The sequence below is a fragment of the Podarcis tiliguerta genome (genome assembly GCF_965153285.1).
Source record: "Podarcis tiliguerta genome assembly, chromosome: 14".
Taxonomy (NCBI): domain Eukaryota; kingdom Metazoa; phylum Chordata; class Lepidosauria; order Squamata; family Lacertidae; genus Podarcis; species Podarcis tiliguerta.
The window spans coordinates 10,467,059-10,481,422 of NC_139547.1; the positions used below are offsets into that span (position 1 = coordinate 10,467,059).

Sequence of the window (14,364 nt, forward strand, 5' to 3'; positions counted from 1 at the left end):
AAAGGTAGCCCCACACAGAGTAGTTTCAGAGAAGAGGTCAGGCTAAAAAACGGTTGCTTTACAGAAGGACAGCTTCATTGTAAAAATAAAGCCTGCAACACCAGCACTGCCTCAGCTGGACAAACTTGGTATAACAGTTACCGTACTTTTCCCTGTATTAGATGAGGTTTTTTTTACTCTAAAATAATGTTCAAAATTGGGGGGTCGTCTTATACACAGGTAGTGCAGAAGGGGGACAGGCAATAGGTTGCAGCCGCAAGCAGGAGCTTGTGAGCGGCGATTGGGTTGGTGATTGGTGGCTGCGGCATGGGCTGTTGTGGATTGGCTGCAACAATTGGGCGTATGATTTGCGGCTGCTAGTTGCGAGCGGGCAGAGATTGGTGGTTTCAGCATCGTGTGTTATTGGCTGCGTTTTTCAGTCATGGGAATGATTTTTGTTAGTTCCACCCCCACCCCACCCCACCAAAAAAGCTCAACAACTCTGGGCAATCCTTCCCAAAAATTCTGGGCCATCTCCCCCCATTTTCTTAAATTAGGAGGCGTCTTATACACAGGATGTTTAAAGTAACATTTGTAAAAAACACACAATCCAGAAGCTTTATAGGGACAGAACTACCCAAACTGTATAGAAATCTATTCATGTGAGTGACTACAGCAGCAAGAATGTTACTTGGTCAAAAATGGAAGAAGTCCCAGCAAGAGAAGAATGGATACAAAAACCTATGGAATATGCAGAAATGGCGAAATTAAGAAATCAAGATAACAAACGTTTTATAAAAGAATGGAAATGGTTTGTTGAATATTTACAAATTAACTATAAACAGATAAGAACATTGGCAGAATTATTGTAATAACCTGCAGTTTTATAAGAGCGTAGACCTAAAGTAGATGACTAAATGAGCAAATTAAGTTAATTTGGATATGCAGAAAATATTAAAAATAAACCTAAGGAACCGCAGAAAGAGGGGGAAGGAAGTCAAGTTATGAAATGTTAAAATGATCGTAAATTTATTGAAATGTATAAAATTGAAAAATCATAAATAAAATAATAATAGTAAAAAGTACTGCCTACACTGACTGGAACCACCTTTCCAGGTATTCAGGCAGGTGATTCTCCCAGCCCTGCCTGGAGAAGCCGGGGATTATGGACCTTCTGCATGAAATGCTCTACCACTGAGCTGTTAGCTTTCCCCCTCCAAAAAAATGTATCTGTGTATGGAAAATGCCACCTGCTGAATATAACCAAGGGCTGCACTTGTGGCCTTCTGAGCTACAACATCCATGCCCCAGATTCAGGATAGCTTATCTCCAGAACCCAGGCAAGGGCTTCTCTCCTATCTGCTCCACTCACGTTTTGGTTGGGGCTGAGGAACTGGGTGCGAGCGTAACGCGTCAGCATGTTGATGATCACCACCTGGCCCCATTCCTCCACGTCAATCAGCAGGTTGCACAGCTTGCGGTAGTTCTTGTGGATGAGGTCAATGCGCTCGGGGCAGACTTCCTCGAAGGCCATCACGACGCTGCCAGCCACCAGCTGGCCAAGGGAAACACAAAGAGGAGAAAAGGTTGTTTATGTAGGCCACTACTGCGGCCTGTGTTTTGTTAGCCCCAAAATGGAAAGCGAGCGAGGTCCCAACCAAAGAAGAATGGCAACTTAAGCTGACAGAATATGCACAACTGGCAGACTTCACAAATAGAATAAGAGAACAAGAACAACATACGATTAAAAAAGATTGGAAAACATTTACAGTGGTACCTCTGGATGCGAACGGGATCCGTTCCGGAGCCCCGTTCGCATCCAGAGCAGAACGCAACCCTCGTCTGCATGCGCGTGGGTCGCGATTCCCCGCTTCCGCGCATGCGCGTGATATTATTTTGAGTGCCTGCGCATGCGCGAGCAGCAAAACCCAGAAGTAATGCGTTCCATTACTTCTGAGTCACTGTGGAGCACAACCTGAAAACGCTCAACCTGAAGCAACTTCAACCTGAGGTATGACTGTATTGAATATATGGGAAATAATTATGTACAGCTGAAAACGCTGGCAGCATTAAGATAAATTCGGCAGTGTAAATAAGTTTTGATGGCTGCAATAATGGAATACTGAATGGTATAGTTTTAGTAAAATACGCAGGGATTTATGAGATGTAAAATGAACCATGGAAAGAGAAGAAGGGAAGTCAAGGATATCTTAAGGATGTAAAATGAGTATTTTAAATTGTAACACAGAAAATTTAATAAAAAATTATAGATATAAAAAACAAAGAGGAGAAAATGAGGCACGCCAAAGCAGAGACTGTGCGGGGCTCATGCAACCCCAAAAGGAACAAGCTTTGCAGACCTAGGATCTGGGTCACTGAAAGGATGATCCCCCAGCTGGCATGGAAACGCAGGTGCCAAGCTGGCAACAAATCAATAGTAAAAAATAGGATGAATGGGCAAGGTGCAGCATCTTTACACCTCAGCCAGCCCTTCACAGGCTAAACTTTGCCAGCCTGCTTAGAAAATTCAGTAACAGCCTTAAGTACTGGAGAGATGGAAGCAGTTGGAGGAAAGAGATCCCAAAATAATAACAATTCCATGGGGTAGTTATTGGGTGGGTTAGTTGCAGGAAAATCTACAAAAGGAGTCTTGCAGCAGCTTAAAAAACAACATATTTACTATGGTTTTCATGAACTAAACCAAGGAAAGGGAACCTGAAACTCTACAGTCTTTGTTGGGACTCCAACTCCCATCAGCCCCAGCCAGTAAAGGGTGATGGGAGGTGTAGTCCAAAATCTAGAGGGCAACAGATTCCCCATTGCTGGGTTAGAGAATTGCATTTGACTCTAGTCCACAAAAATGTATGCCATAATAAATTGGTTGGTCTTTAAGGTGTGACAAGACCTTTGCGGGTTTTAGTGCTTTTTAAATCAATGTGTTCACCCGCACCCAAAGAAAAAAAATGGTTCAGATATGCCCTGCTTACTCACAGTTGTTTTATCTGACAGAAGTTTTTCGATGACCTCTATTAACTGGTCCTTTTGGTCTGAATCAAGGCTGAAAAGAAGAAAGACAAAATCAGTGTCAATAAGTGTTATTATACACTTCAGTCACGAGGTGGCACTCGATTTAGTTGTCTCTGGGGGTGGAGGAAGGCGTATCCTATAGCCTGCTGGAGAGAAAATAATTGAGTTATCGTCTAGCTTTGCAACTCCTAAGGTTGAAGCGCAGAAAGCAGGAACGCCATGGTACACATGCGTCCGCACAACAAAACTGTCTCTTCTACAGCCACAGCAGGCGATGTGAGTCTCCAACAGTTTGACTTCACCCTCAAAGGCGTACTATTCCATTGTCTCCTGAGACAGATGGATGCCAACCAACCAAAGGTATCATAACCAGATTTTGCATGATGGCTCCTGAGATGAAGGAGCAGGTTTTCCTCTATGTTTGGATACAACTGGATGCCATTTTGAATCAGGAAGTCAAACTGAATCTTTAAAAACTGCACTTGATTTTGTTTGTTTGTTTACAATTCCTGAGCAACAGGAATTAGGAGGTTGTGAGTGACGCTGTGGGTTAAACCACAGAGCCTAGGACTTGCCGATCAGAAGGTTGGCAGTTTGAATCCCCGCAACGGGGTGAGCTCCCGTTGCTCGGTCCCTGCTCCTGCCAACCTAGCAGTTCGAAAGCATGTCAAAGTACAAGTAGATCAATAGGTACCGCTCCGGCTGGAAGGTAAACAGCGTTTCCATGCGCTGCTCTGGTTCGCCAGAAGGGGCTTATTCATTCTGGCCACATGACCCGGAATCTGTACGCCGGCTCCCTCGGCCAATAAAGCGAGATGAGCGCCACAACCCCAGAGTCGTCTGCGACTGGACCTAATGGTCAGGGGTCCCTTTACCTTTACCTTAGTTAAGCAATGGTGCAAAAGGAGCTTTAGGGAAAGGAAAAGGCACCATGGAATTCCAGCATGCAAACACAGCATGCTGCTTTCACTTTGCAATAGCACAAATGAATGAAGGTTCTGCAAGTCTGTAAAGGCAGTCTGGGTTCCGGGGCCTTAAAAGGAGGCTGGAAGAAGTGAAAGGAAGAGGCTCCCACTTACCTGTACAGCTTGGGGATGGCATGAGCCGCCGTTTTGCGTACATAGGGGGACATGTCAGAAGCCGCCTCCTTGATGGCTAGCATCATGATGGGCACAATAATGGGCACACGGATGCTGGAGAGAACGCGGAGGGCGCTGGCTCGGATCAGCTGATTGGGATCCTGCAGCAAAGAGGAGGTTTGCATCAGGCACTCAAGCCTAGCACACTTTTTCAACCAGGAAGGGGTTCAGGATAACCTCCATCCCAATAAATCTACAGCCGGTGTGGGGAACTCCTGGCTCTTCCAGTGTTGCTCAGCTGCAATTCCCATCAACCTGTAGACACTAGCCATGCTTGCCGTGCCTGATGGAAGTTGTAGTTCAGCAGAAGCTGAAAGGTCAAAGGCTCCTCGTCCCTAAGCCACAACACCATCTGTTCTTGGGAGAGACAACTCCTTGCTAGGGAGGGCAAAAGAATAAAACCATTAAGCTGTATTTTACATACAGCTAGGGACGCGGGTGGCGCTGTGGGTTAAACCACAGAGCCTAGGACTTGCCAATCAGAAGGTCGGTGGTTCAAATCCCCGCGAAGGGGTGAGCTCCTGTTGCTCGGTCCCTGCTCCTGCCAACCTAGCAGTTCGAAAGCACATCAGAGTGCAAGTAGATCAATAGGTACCGCTCTGGCGGGAAGGTAAATGGCGTTTCCGTGCGCTGCTCTGGTTCGCCAGAAGTAGCTTAGTCATGCTGGCCACATGACCCGGAAGCTGCACACCGGCTCCCTCGGCCAATAAAGCGAGATGAGCGCCGCAACCCCAGAGTCGGCCACGACTGGACCTAATGGACAGGGGTCCCTTTACCTTTTTTTAGCTTGGTTCCTCCTCTTGCCGTCTCCTTACATTGGACCAGAGATGTGGAACCCTTGGCTGTCCAATGATCCTAAACTTATGCAAGAGTGATTTTTTGCATTTTTGTATGCTTGCTTTGCTATTGTTCAGTTTTAAATAAATTATTTGTATCCTATGCATTGTGACCAATTGTGACGGCTTATAGCTTTTAGCAGTAAAACCTCATTCATTCTGTGGCAGAACGTCTGCCCTGCATGCAGAAAGCCCATCTCTAGGGAGGGTTGAAAGAGAGTCTTGCCTGAAACATTGGTGAGCCATGGCCAGTCAGTGTAGACAAAACGGCGCTAGATGAACCAAGTGTTGACTCTGTGTAAGGAAGCTTTCTGTGTTTCTATATTCACAAGGAACTCTCAAGCTACATGGGAGCCAGTTCAATGTAAAATAGCCCAGGACCATCAAGAAGTCCCCTTTCCTCCAGATCTTTTTCATGAGGTCTCTCCTTCTATTTGCAAGTTTCATGTTCCCTTCGGTCGAACTCAGCCCTGCCTGGTTGATTTATATCCCAGCAGGAAACCTGAGCTTGTCAACTGAGACACAGAGACCAACTCCCAAGTCTCCTTTGGCAACGATGGTTGTAGAAGATTAAAACCCGACTCACAAAAAGAGCAGCATCTTAGGAAGCCTAGTTTGGCCATCTTGGCAAAGAGGAAATGTTACATGTTTGGGGGTCGGGGCAAGGGGAGGTTACCCTCTGAAAACACAGAATAATCTAATGATCAAACTAGATGCGATGTTTGCCATGGGGCTTGGCATTGTATAGCAGCCTTTTGTAAAAATGAAAACTAAACAATAGCTGGGAGCAGGGCAGCGATGACTAGCAGCCATTGGGAGAGGTGGGGCAAAAGGGAGGTCGACAGTAGGTGGCGCTAGAGCCAATGACCAGCAGAATCAACTGATTCTAGTTTGGTCCCATTCTTCTTCCTGCTGAAGAGAACTACCAAGACTTAGGAAGGGGAAGCTGACAAGCATAGGCAATCCAGCTATCTCTCTAAATAACTATTTGAAATTGACCTGGATCTTGAGTTGCCCAGGTAGTAAGAAGGCAGGCAGGTAGGGCCTGGAGGAAGGCAGAGTGAGGTTAATGGGGCAGTGCTCCATTCATCCAAATGGACCAGCCTCCACTGTAGGGGGAGAATGAAGCCTTTGCCCTGTCACACACCCAATCAAGCTCCCCACCTCCTGCTATTTGCAAGGTGGAAAGTGCCCACTTTGGACCTCAGGAAGCAGTTTGAGAAGTCTGTCATATATTCGCTCCACCCTAGAGCAACTCTCAATGACAAAAGCAAAGCTTAGACTCTGCCTCCCCCCCAAAAAAGCATCCAACCTTGAGTCCTCTCTGGAAGGTAGAGATGGAGAGCAGGGCCAAATCTTGCTGTTCCTCTGCGTATCGGACCAGGTAAACATACACAAGCTTCTTCACCTGCCAGAGGAAAAGCATCCTTAGTTGGAACTAAGCAAGCCACCAGTTCTCCCCTGCCAACTCTACAATGAAGGCTTTCTGAGTGACAGCAAGGAGGAAGTGCTGGTACAGCAAAGCACCTTCTATTGGCCTGGAAAAGGGAGGGAAGAGGAAAACAAGCAAAATCCACAATGGTCAAAGGTCAGGGATGATAGGAATGAAGTTTGAGAGCAGCTGGAGGACCACAGTGTCCCACCCTCAATTTAGCACTATGAGCAATGTCCGGCCATTGAAAAAGCATTCCAGGAGAGTGGATTTCTCCCAGAATCCTTTGTGCCACACTTTCCTCAAGACCATCTATTATAGTGCCCAACATGGCTGCACTTTGGAATCACTTTCAATGCCTAGGGGGAGAGTGGCTGGTCACCTAGTCTCTATGGGGACAGCAACGGCACTTCTAAAGCAAAACACTTCTTCCTTTTTTATTTTTTATTCACTTGAAACATTAATAGTGCCTTTTGGAGCCGATTTCCAAAAGGATGCATAAAGATAAATAGAAGACAACTGACTCACAATCTACTTACATTCATTTTACATAGTAATTATCTTGACAGAACACAAAAAGAAATTCAAAACAATTAGAACCAGCAATAGAATTAACTAAAGACAAAAGGGAAGGACCCCAATGGACTTCCTGTGAGACAGAGTTCTGGGGCTGCCACAAAGAGTGGTCACCCTCCATGCAGTATGAGATTTTAGGCAGAAACACATTAGTTGGGTGGGAAAGAAATGTTCCCTGAAGTAATCAGGACTCAGCCCTATATTGAATCTTAGTACATGATCTCAGCAATCTGTAAAACAACACTGTAAGGTAGGGCAAGCATTATAGATTGGATAGGAGTGGGGATGGGGAACTGAACCAGGGACCTCTAAGCCATGACATTATACCACAAGGAGTCTGTAGTCTTCAGGATGTGGCTGGACTCCAGCTCCCATCAGCCCCAGCCAGCATGACCCATGGGAGCTCTAGTCCAGGAATATCTGGAGGGACACATGTTCCCAATCTCGGCTATTCCAGCTCAAATTACCCAGCAATCTTCTTTCCAGGAAACCACAGCAATTCTCTGAGAGTCCCTCTGCTGCACAGAAATCAATGCATTAAAGGTCTCATGTGAGCTGGATAGCTGTTCTCTAGTCACCCTAGATTGGAAAAAGTCTTATCTAGACTTATCTAGACTGATGGAGTCCAACAATGTTCAGAGGGCCCCATGTTTTTCCAGACCATCTGTACAAGCTAAAAGCAGCCGCTGCAGAGAAAGACCTGGAGAAACTGCCCCAGGCCTGCTGCCGTTGTCTGCAAGGGATTGTAAGATATTTTGCCTATTTTAGCATTGAGCAGCATATAAAATGAAAGGAAAATAATATCAACAGCAGCAACAGCAGCTTACCTCTATATTCTTGCAAGCCACATTTTTTACCACAGCTGGGAAGAGATCGGATGCATTCTTGCCTCGTGCAATCATCTGGGAGAAGGAGAAACAGCAGTGGGGTAGCTAGTCAAGAAATCTGAATTAAGCACCCCCACTTTTAATTGGTCAGTTGTTACCACCCCTCCTGTGTGTACACTGGTGCCCTGTCACTTCCAGTAACTTTATAGTAGGAAACACATCAAATTGCACATCACCCACTGCTATTCCTGACCTCCCAAGCTGCCCATTAAAATTGCAGCAGTCAGGTGTTCCTCTCCAAGAGAGTGCAGGGGAGTTATAGAGAGAGAGGATGAACCCCCTTAAAATTCAGGGAAAGGACTGGTTGCTGATGGGGCCTGGAAAGTCAAAACAAAATGAGGAGCGGGTTCTCCTTTGCTGAACCACAGCCGTGACGACCATCTGTCACTTGAGTTACAAATCGCCTGCACTTAGCTTGACCAGATGACTGTGGATCTTTCAATTCAAAAATTCAATCAGAGGGCCCATCTGCACTATGTATTTAAAGCAGTTATCACCTCCCTACATAATCCTGGGAACTTTAGTTTGCTAAGCATGCTGGAAGTTGTTAGGAGATCCCAATCCCCCCCCCCCCCCGATAGCTACAATTCCAGAGTTCCCTAGGAATTGCTACTAACTGCGAAACCACTCTGGGAACTGGAACTGCGTAAAGGGCACAGGGTCTCCTAACAACTGTCAGCAACCTTAACAAACCACAGTTCCCAGGATTCTTTGGAGGAGGTTTTTGCTGTGTTAGCAGCTCTGAAATGACCTCTCTGGGACACAGGCCTGTGGCTGGAGGTCCTGGGATGCCCAGGCAAGAAGTCCCCTCTCTGGGCCTCACTCATGTGGTCCAGAGGAAAGCAAGGCAATACCTCTGGCAACAGCTTGGCTGCAAGAGTCGCTGGAAGGAGGCGTACAAGGCGCCATCCAACCCTCTTAGGGACTCCACTCTGGATTTGTGTAGGGTTTAGTCCTTAGCCTTTTCTTCTCTCGTAGATGGGGGACGCCGTGACTGTTTAAAGTAGTCAGATCCTGCTTTAAATGCATAGCGAAGATGGTACAAATTGGGCCTCTGAACCTGGCATTATTCACTTAGTCAGCAAGTGTGCAAATGTGTGTTTTAAGTAAACAGCATCATGGGCCCTCCACAGCTGCCAATTACTTTTTAAAAAATGTGCACAATTGCTAATGTCCAGTTTGACTCTCAGGATCGAGGCCTCAGATCAAATGTTGGGAGTATTGGGTGGGGCAGGGAGTGGTGATCACAGCTGTGCACAAGGAACAGACAACCTATTAAGTGCCAGGGCAACGCTGCAGGCATTAGTGCCAGGGCCTAATTCAGCGGCACCTTGGTTGTCAAACTTAATCCATTCCGGGAGTTTGTTTAACTCCTGGAACCATTCGAAAACCAAGGCGCAGCTTTTGATTGGCTGCAGGATCTTCCTACAGACAAGCAGAAGCTGCGTTGGATGTTCAGCTTCCAAAAAACGTTCGCAAACTGGAACACTTACTTCCTGGTTTGTGGCGTTCGACAGCAGATTTGTTTGGGAGCCTGTAGTGATCCGGTGGGATTGCAATGAGGAATTATAACAAATACAGAGTAAGCCATCTGTGTCAGCAATGAAAGCATTGCGTCGACTGGGTTTAAACTATTTTGATATAATTCTTGATCAATCCACACCTCTGCATCCTTGTTCCATTTCTCTTTCTTCACAAGTCACGTACACACTTAGACAGGCAGGTGTCCTGGGTCATTAAAGACAGTGACAGTTTCTTTGCTGTAGCTTTTCTGATATGTTAATCTTAGGATGTTAATCTTAGGGCCAGGAAACAAGTCTCACATAAAGGTGATAACGATCGCTGTCCTCCTGGCCATCCATCTTATCCTGTGTATTGATTGTTTATGACCTCCAGGGTTGCTGAATGCACTCCTTTGTAGTTTTCATTCATTTACCCAAAAGTATGCATGCCTAACTAGTGTTTGTAGTATAACTTTGTCCCCACGTGGGGTTTGTTGAAATGCTCAGAAGAAATCTGATTGGTTCTTACGAACACTCTGTAAAAAGTTCTTTTGTGAATAAAACGACCTGGGCTGAGGGGTAGAGGGGGAGAGATTATTATACGCACCCTTCTCAGAGTCTTGCTGGTTCAAGGCTCTGTGTGTATTCTTATTAATCAGAGTTCAATCCTTCCTTTACTTTGGGTGCGCCTCAGGAGCCAAGCCATTTGAGAACCAAAATACCACTGTACAAGTGGATGGCAGGGCCCTTTCGCCAAGCACTGAGAGAGCATGCACAGCAAAGACTGTCAGCAGCAAAACTCAGTTGGTTGTTCCAGGTTTCACCCCAAGAGTACAATTCCCTATTCTCACGCTGTAGACAAGTCGCAAGCGGGGAACTTACCGCTACAATCCTCTTCATGGCCTCGAGCTTCAGAGAATCCTTGTTGCTGTCCAGCATCTCCTTCAGGTCATCATGTCTGCAAAACATACAGAAAAATCATGCCATGGGCACAGATACATTCCAGGGAGGTGGTAGCAGTGGTCACTGTTGCAGGATCTAGAGCCGCTTTTAAGGCTAGCAGATTTGCAGCACCATCCTACTAAAAGAAATAAAAATTCCACTGAGTTCAATATGGCTCACTCCCAGGTAAGCATGCAGATGCTTCCGTAAGTTGGAGACCACTTTGCCAGATACCTGAAGAGCAGTGAGAAACATGGAGAGGTTGCCACACAGTGCAAGGGTCGCCTTGAGGTCTTCCTCCAACACCCACGAAGCCTCAGATCCACCACAACCCACACAATTCCCTCTTAGTTATGAGGCACTAAGGATGTTTATCTTTTTCTCCCTCGAAAAGTACATAAAAGTTGAAGGAGGAAGTTTCCCATTTCCTCTTTCAGCTCTATGCACTTCTGAAGACTCAGACTGGTTCTACTGGATTCAACTTTGATGCAGATCTGCTGGAAAAGCGAAAGTGTATATATGGTACCTTTTCCCTTCTCTCTCCCAGGGCAGGGAGACAGATCTGGGACCGGGGGGGGGGGGAGAGAAATGACCAGAATCCTAACAAATCCAAAAATGCCCATGCTAATATTGCACTCAGGTCCTGTTTGTGGGTATCACACAGGCAACTGGTGAGAATAGGATGGTGGACTAAATGGGTCTTTGGCATAGCACTCCTGACATTATTGAATTCCAAGGCAGATCCATCACTCTGTATAAGAATTCCATAAGAACTTCGGAAGAGCCTTCCTGGATCAGGCTAGTAACCTAATCCAGTCCAGCGTCTTGTTTTCAGAGTGGCTGACCAGGTGCCTACAGGATTCAAGCACAAGAACACTCTCATGTAAGAAATTAGGAAGAGCCTGCAAGATCCCACAAATGATATATAAGGTGTCAGGGGACTGCCATCAAGAGGGGGGAGGGAGGGAGGAACATACAGAGAGCCTCCCACTTTGATCAACAATAACACTTCGTCAGAGACTGGTGTCAGCGACGCCTCAAGCGAAACAGAAGAAGAAAGGTGGGGAGAGGGGAGGCAAAGGCTCACAGACTTATCTGAGAGCCCCAGCACCGATCCCAGGGAGGCGAAAAGGGACGCAGAGATGCAACTTCCGTTGCCTAGTTTTGGCAGGGGTGTCAAGCATAAGGGGAAAAGGTGGAGACAGGGCGTGTCAAGGTTCTTTTGCGGGGGGGGGGGGGGAGGGACAGGAAAAGCCCACTCTCGGAATCTGCTAGCTACTGAGGGAGACATGAACTTTGGATGTCTGCACTGTACGTGTTGTTTAGTCGTTTAGTCGTGTCCAACTCTTCGTGAGCCCTGGACCAGAGCACGCCAGGCACGCCTGTCTTCCACTGTCTCCCGCAGTTTGGTCAAACTCATGCTGGTAGCTTCGAGAACACTGTCCAACCATCTCGTCCTCTGTCGTCCCCTTCTCCTTGTGCCTTCCATCTTTCCCAACATCAGGGTCTTTTCCAGGGAGTCTTCTCTTCTCATGAGGTGGCCAAAGTATTGGAGCCTCAGCTTCACAATCTGTCCTTCCAGTGAGCACTCAGGGCTGATTTCCTTCAGAATGGATAGGTTGGATCTTCTTGCAGTCCATGGGACTCTCAAGAGTCTCCTCCAGCACCATAATTCAAAATCATCAATTCTTCGGCGATCAGCTTTCTTTATGGTCCAGCTTTCACTTCCATACATCACTACTGGGAAAATCATAGCTTTTACTATATGGACCTTTGTTCTCAAGGTGATGTCTCTACTTTTTAAGATGCTGCACCAAATAAAACCTGTAAAAAGGCAGGTCGGAGTCCTGGCTGTTTACTCGTGAGCAACCATACTCATCCCTCACATAATGAAATGGGAAAAATAAATGTTTAAAAAAACTTTTGTAAAAAAACCCCAGAAGTCTTTTTATTAGGAATTGTGGTACTGATATTCCAAAGGAGCAGAAAATACTTTTTATGCATGCGACAACAGCCGCAAGGATACTACTAGCCCAGAGATGGAAAGAAGATAAGGCCCCACGAGAGAGTAATGGCAAATTAAGCCGTTGGACTATGCCGAAATGGCAAGGCTAACCGGAAAGCTCAGGAACCACAAAGACCAAAACTTCAACAAAGAATGGGAATTTAAAAAAAATTATCTAAGGGACCACAGTAAGCAGGTGAAAACACTAGCAGGATTTCAATAACACCTGTAATGTAGCAAATATTATGGACAAAATAGAGAGATATGTGGATTATGAAATAATATGCAGTTGAAAAGGATGACAATAAGACCCATGGAGGGGAAGGTGCGAAGTCCAGAGATTCAGAGAAATCTCTAAATATGGATATGTATTTTGTATTGTACTGTTATAATTCTATATTTGTAAAACCAAATAAAAATTATTATTTTTTTTTAAAGGAAGATACTGCAGGATCATACCAATGGCCCGTCAAGTCCAGCATCCTGTTCTCACAATGGCCATCCAGATGCCTGAAGAAACTCACAAGTAGAACCTAAACACAATAGCACTCTCCCTTCCTGTATTTTCCAGCAACTGGCATTCAGAAGCATTATAGTCTTGGACTGTCCAGGCAGAGCACAGTCATCATGGCTAAGTAGCCATTGATGGGCCTCTCCTGCATGAATCTGCCTAATCCTCGTTTTAAACCATCCAAGTTTGTGGCCATCTCTGCCTCGGAGTAAGGTCTATAGTTCTAGCATTCATGGGATGTCCACAAGTTCTAACTTCATGAGAAGAGCTTTTCTCTGTCCACTGCCTCCATCCCAAGTCTAGTTTCAATGCTAAAGGGAAGTGGCTGATGGCTCAGGGATGGAGCTTGGCGAGCTAGCAAGGCATCATGCGCGACACAGTTGGTTAGAGCGTGGTGCTGGTAACGCCAAGGTTGCAGGTTTGCTCCTCGCATGGGAGAGCTGCATATTCCTGAAGCGGGTTGGACGAGATGGTCTCTTCAGGTCTTCTAGAGCCAGTGTGGTGTAGTGGTTAGGAGCGGTAGACTCGTAATCTGGGGAACTGGGTTCGAGTCTCCGCTCCTCCACATGCAGCTGCTGGGTGACCTTGGGCTAGTCACACTTCTCTGAGGTCTCTCAGCCCAACTCACCTCACAGAGTGTTTGTTGTGGGGGGGGGGAGGGAAAGGAGAATGTGAGCCGCTTTGAGACTCCTGAAGGGGAGTGATAAAGCGGGGTATCAAATCCAAACTCTTCGTCTTCTTCTATGCCAGGCGTCATTTTGCAAACTTCCATCATGTCACCTCATGCTTGCTTTTTTCCCTAAACTAAAATGTGCCAAACACTGCAACATTTATTCATTGGAGAATTACTCATTTTAGTTGCCATTTCTGAACCTTCTCAAACTCTACAATACGATGGCACCTCGGGTTAAGAACTCAATTCGTTCTGGAGGTCCGTTCTTAACCTGAAACTGTTCTTAACCTGAATTATCGCTTTAGCCAATGGGCCCCCCCCCCCGCTACCGCCGTGCTGCCGCCGCACGATTTCTGTTCTCATCCTGAAGTAAAGTTCTTAAGCCAAGGTACTATTTCTGGGTTAGCGGAGTCTGTAACCTGAAGCGTCTGTAACCCAAGGTACCACTGTATCCTTTTTGAGGTGAGGCAACCAGAACTGTACACAATGTTCCAGTTGTGCTCGTACCTTAGATTTGTATAATGGTGCTATGAAAGTTTTATTTTCAATTCCTTTCCTAATGACCCCTAGCATGGAATCTGCTCTTTTCACAGGAGGGTCAACGAACCAAGTCTTTGGCAAAGCCATGCTGAGAAAGGAAGCCCAGCTACGTCCACACATGCATGGGGCAGGGCTGCTGAGCCATATCCCCACTCCTCATATGGCCACAGCTCACTAGCGTACCATAGAGTTCCCCCAGACTCTGCTTCCCAGAGGAAGCCTCCCTTCCTCCAGGGAGACTGAAGGAGCAAAGACACAAAAGGAACAGAGGCATGGCGAGAAACTCGATCCTGGCAAACCGCTTGCACAAAAGGA

At 46.3% G+C, this 14,364-nt stretch overlaps 1 protein-coding gene across 1 annotated transcript in view; it reads right to left on the minus strand.

Moving 5' to 3' along the window:
- Positions 1-14,364, minus strand: part of AP3B2 (adaptor related protein complex 3 subunit beta 2) — a 55,069-nt gene that overhangs the window by 37,238 nt on the left and 3,467 nt on the right. Inside the window, exons 2-7 of the mRNA XM_083414324.1 lie at positions 10,261-10,336; positions 7,817-7,891; positions 6,294-6,389; positions 4,086-4,246; positions 2,971-3,037; positions 1,352-1,534 (exon numbers count right to left, since the gene is read on the minus strand). Of these exons, the coding sequence (XP_083270450.1) occupies positions 1,352-1,534; positions 2,971-3,037; positions 4,086-4,246; positions 6,294-6,389; positions 7,817-7,891; positions 10,261-10,336 (658 nt within the window). The remainder of the gene's footprint in view (positions 1-1,351; positions 1,535-2,970; positions 3,038-4,085; positions 4,247-6,293; positions 6,390-7,816; positions 7,892-10,260; positions 10,337-14,364) is intronic.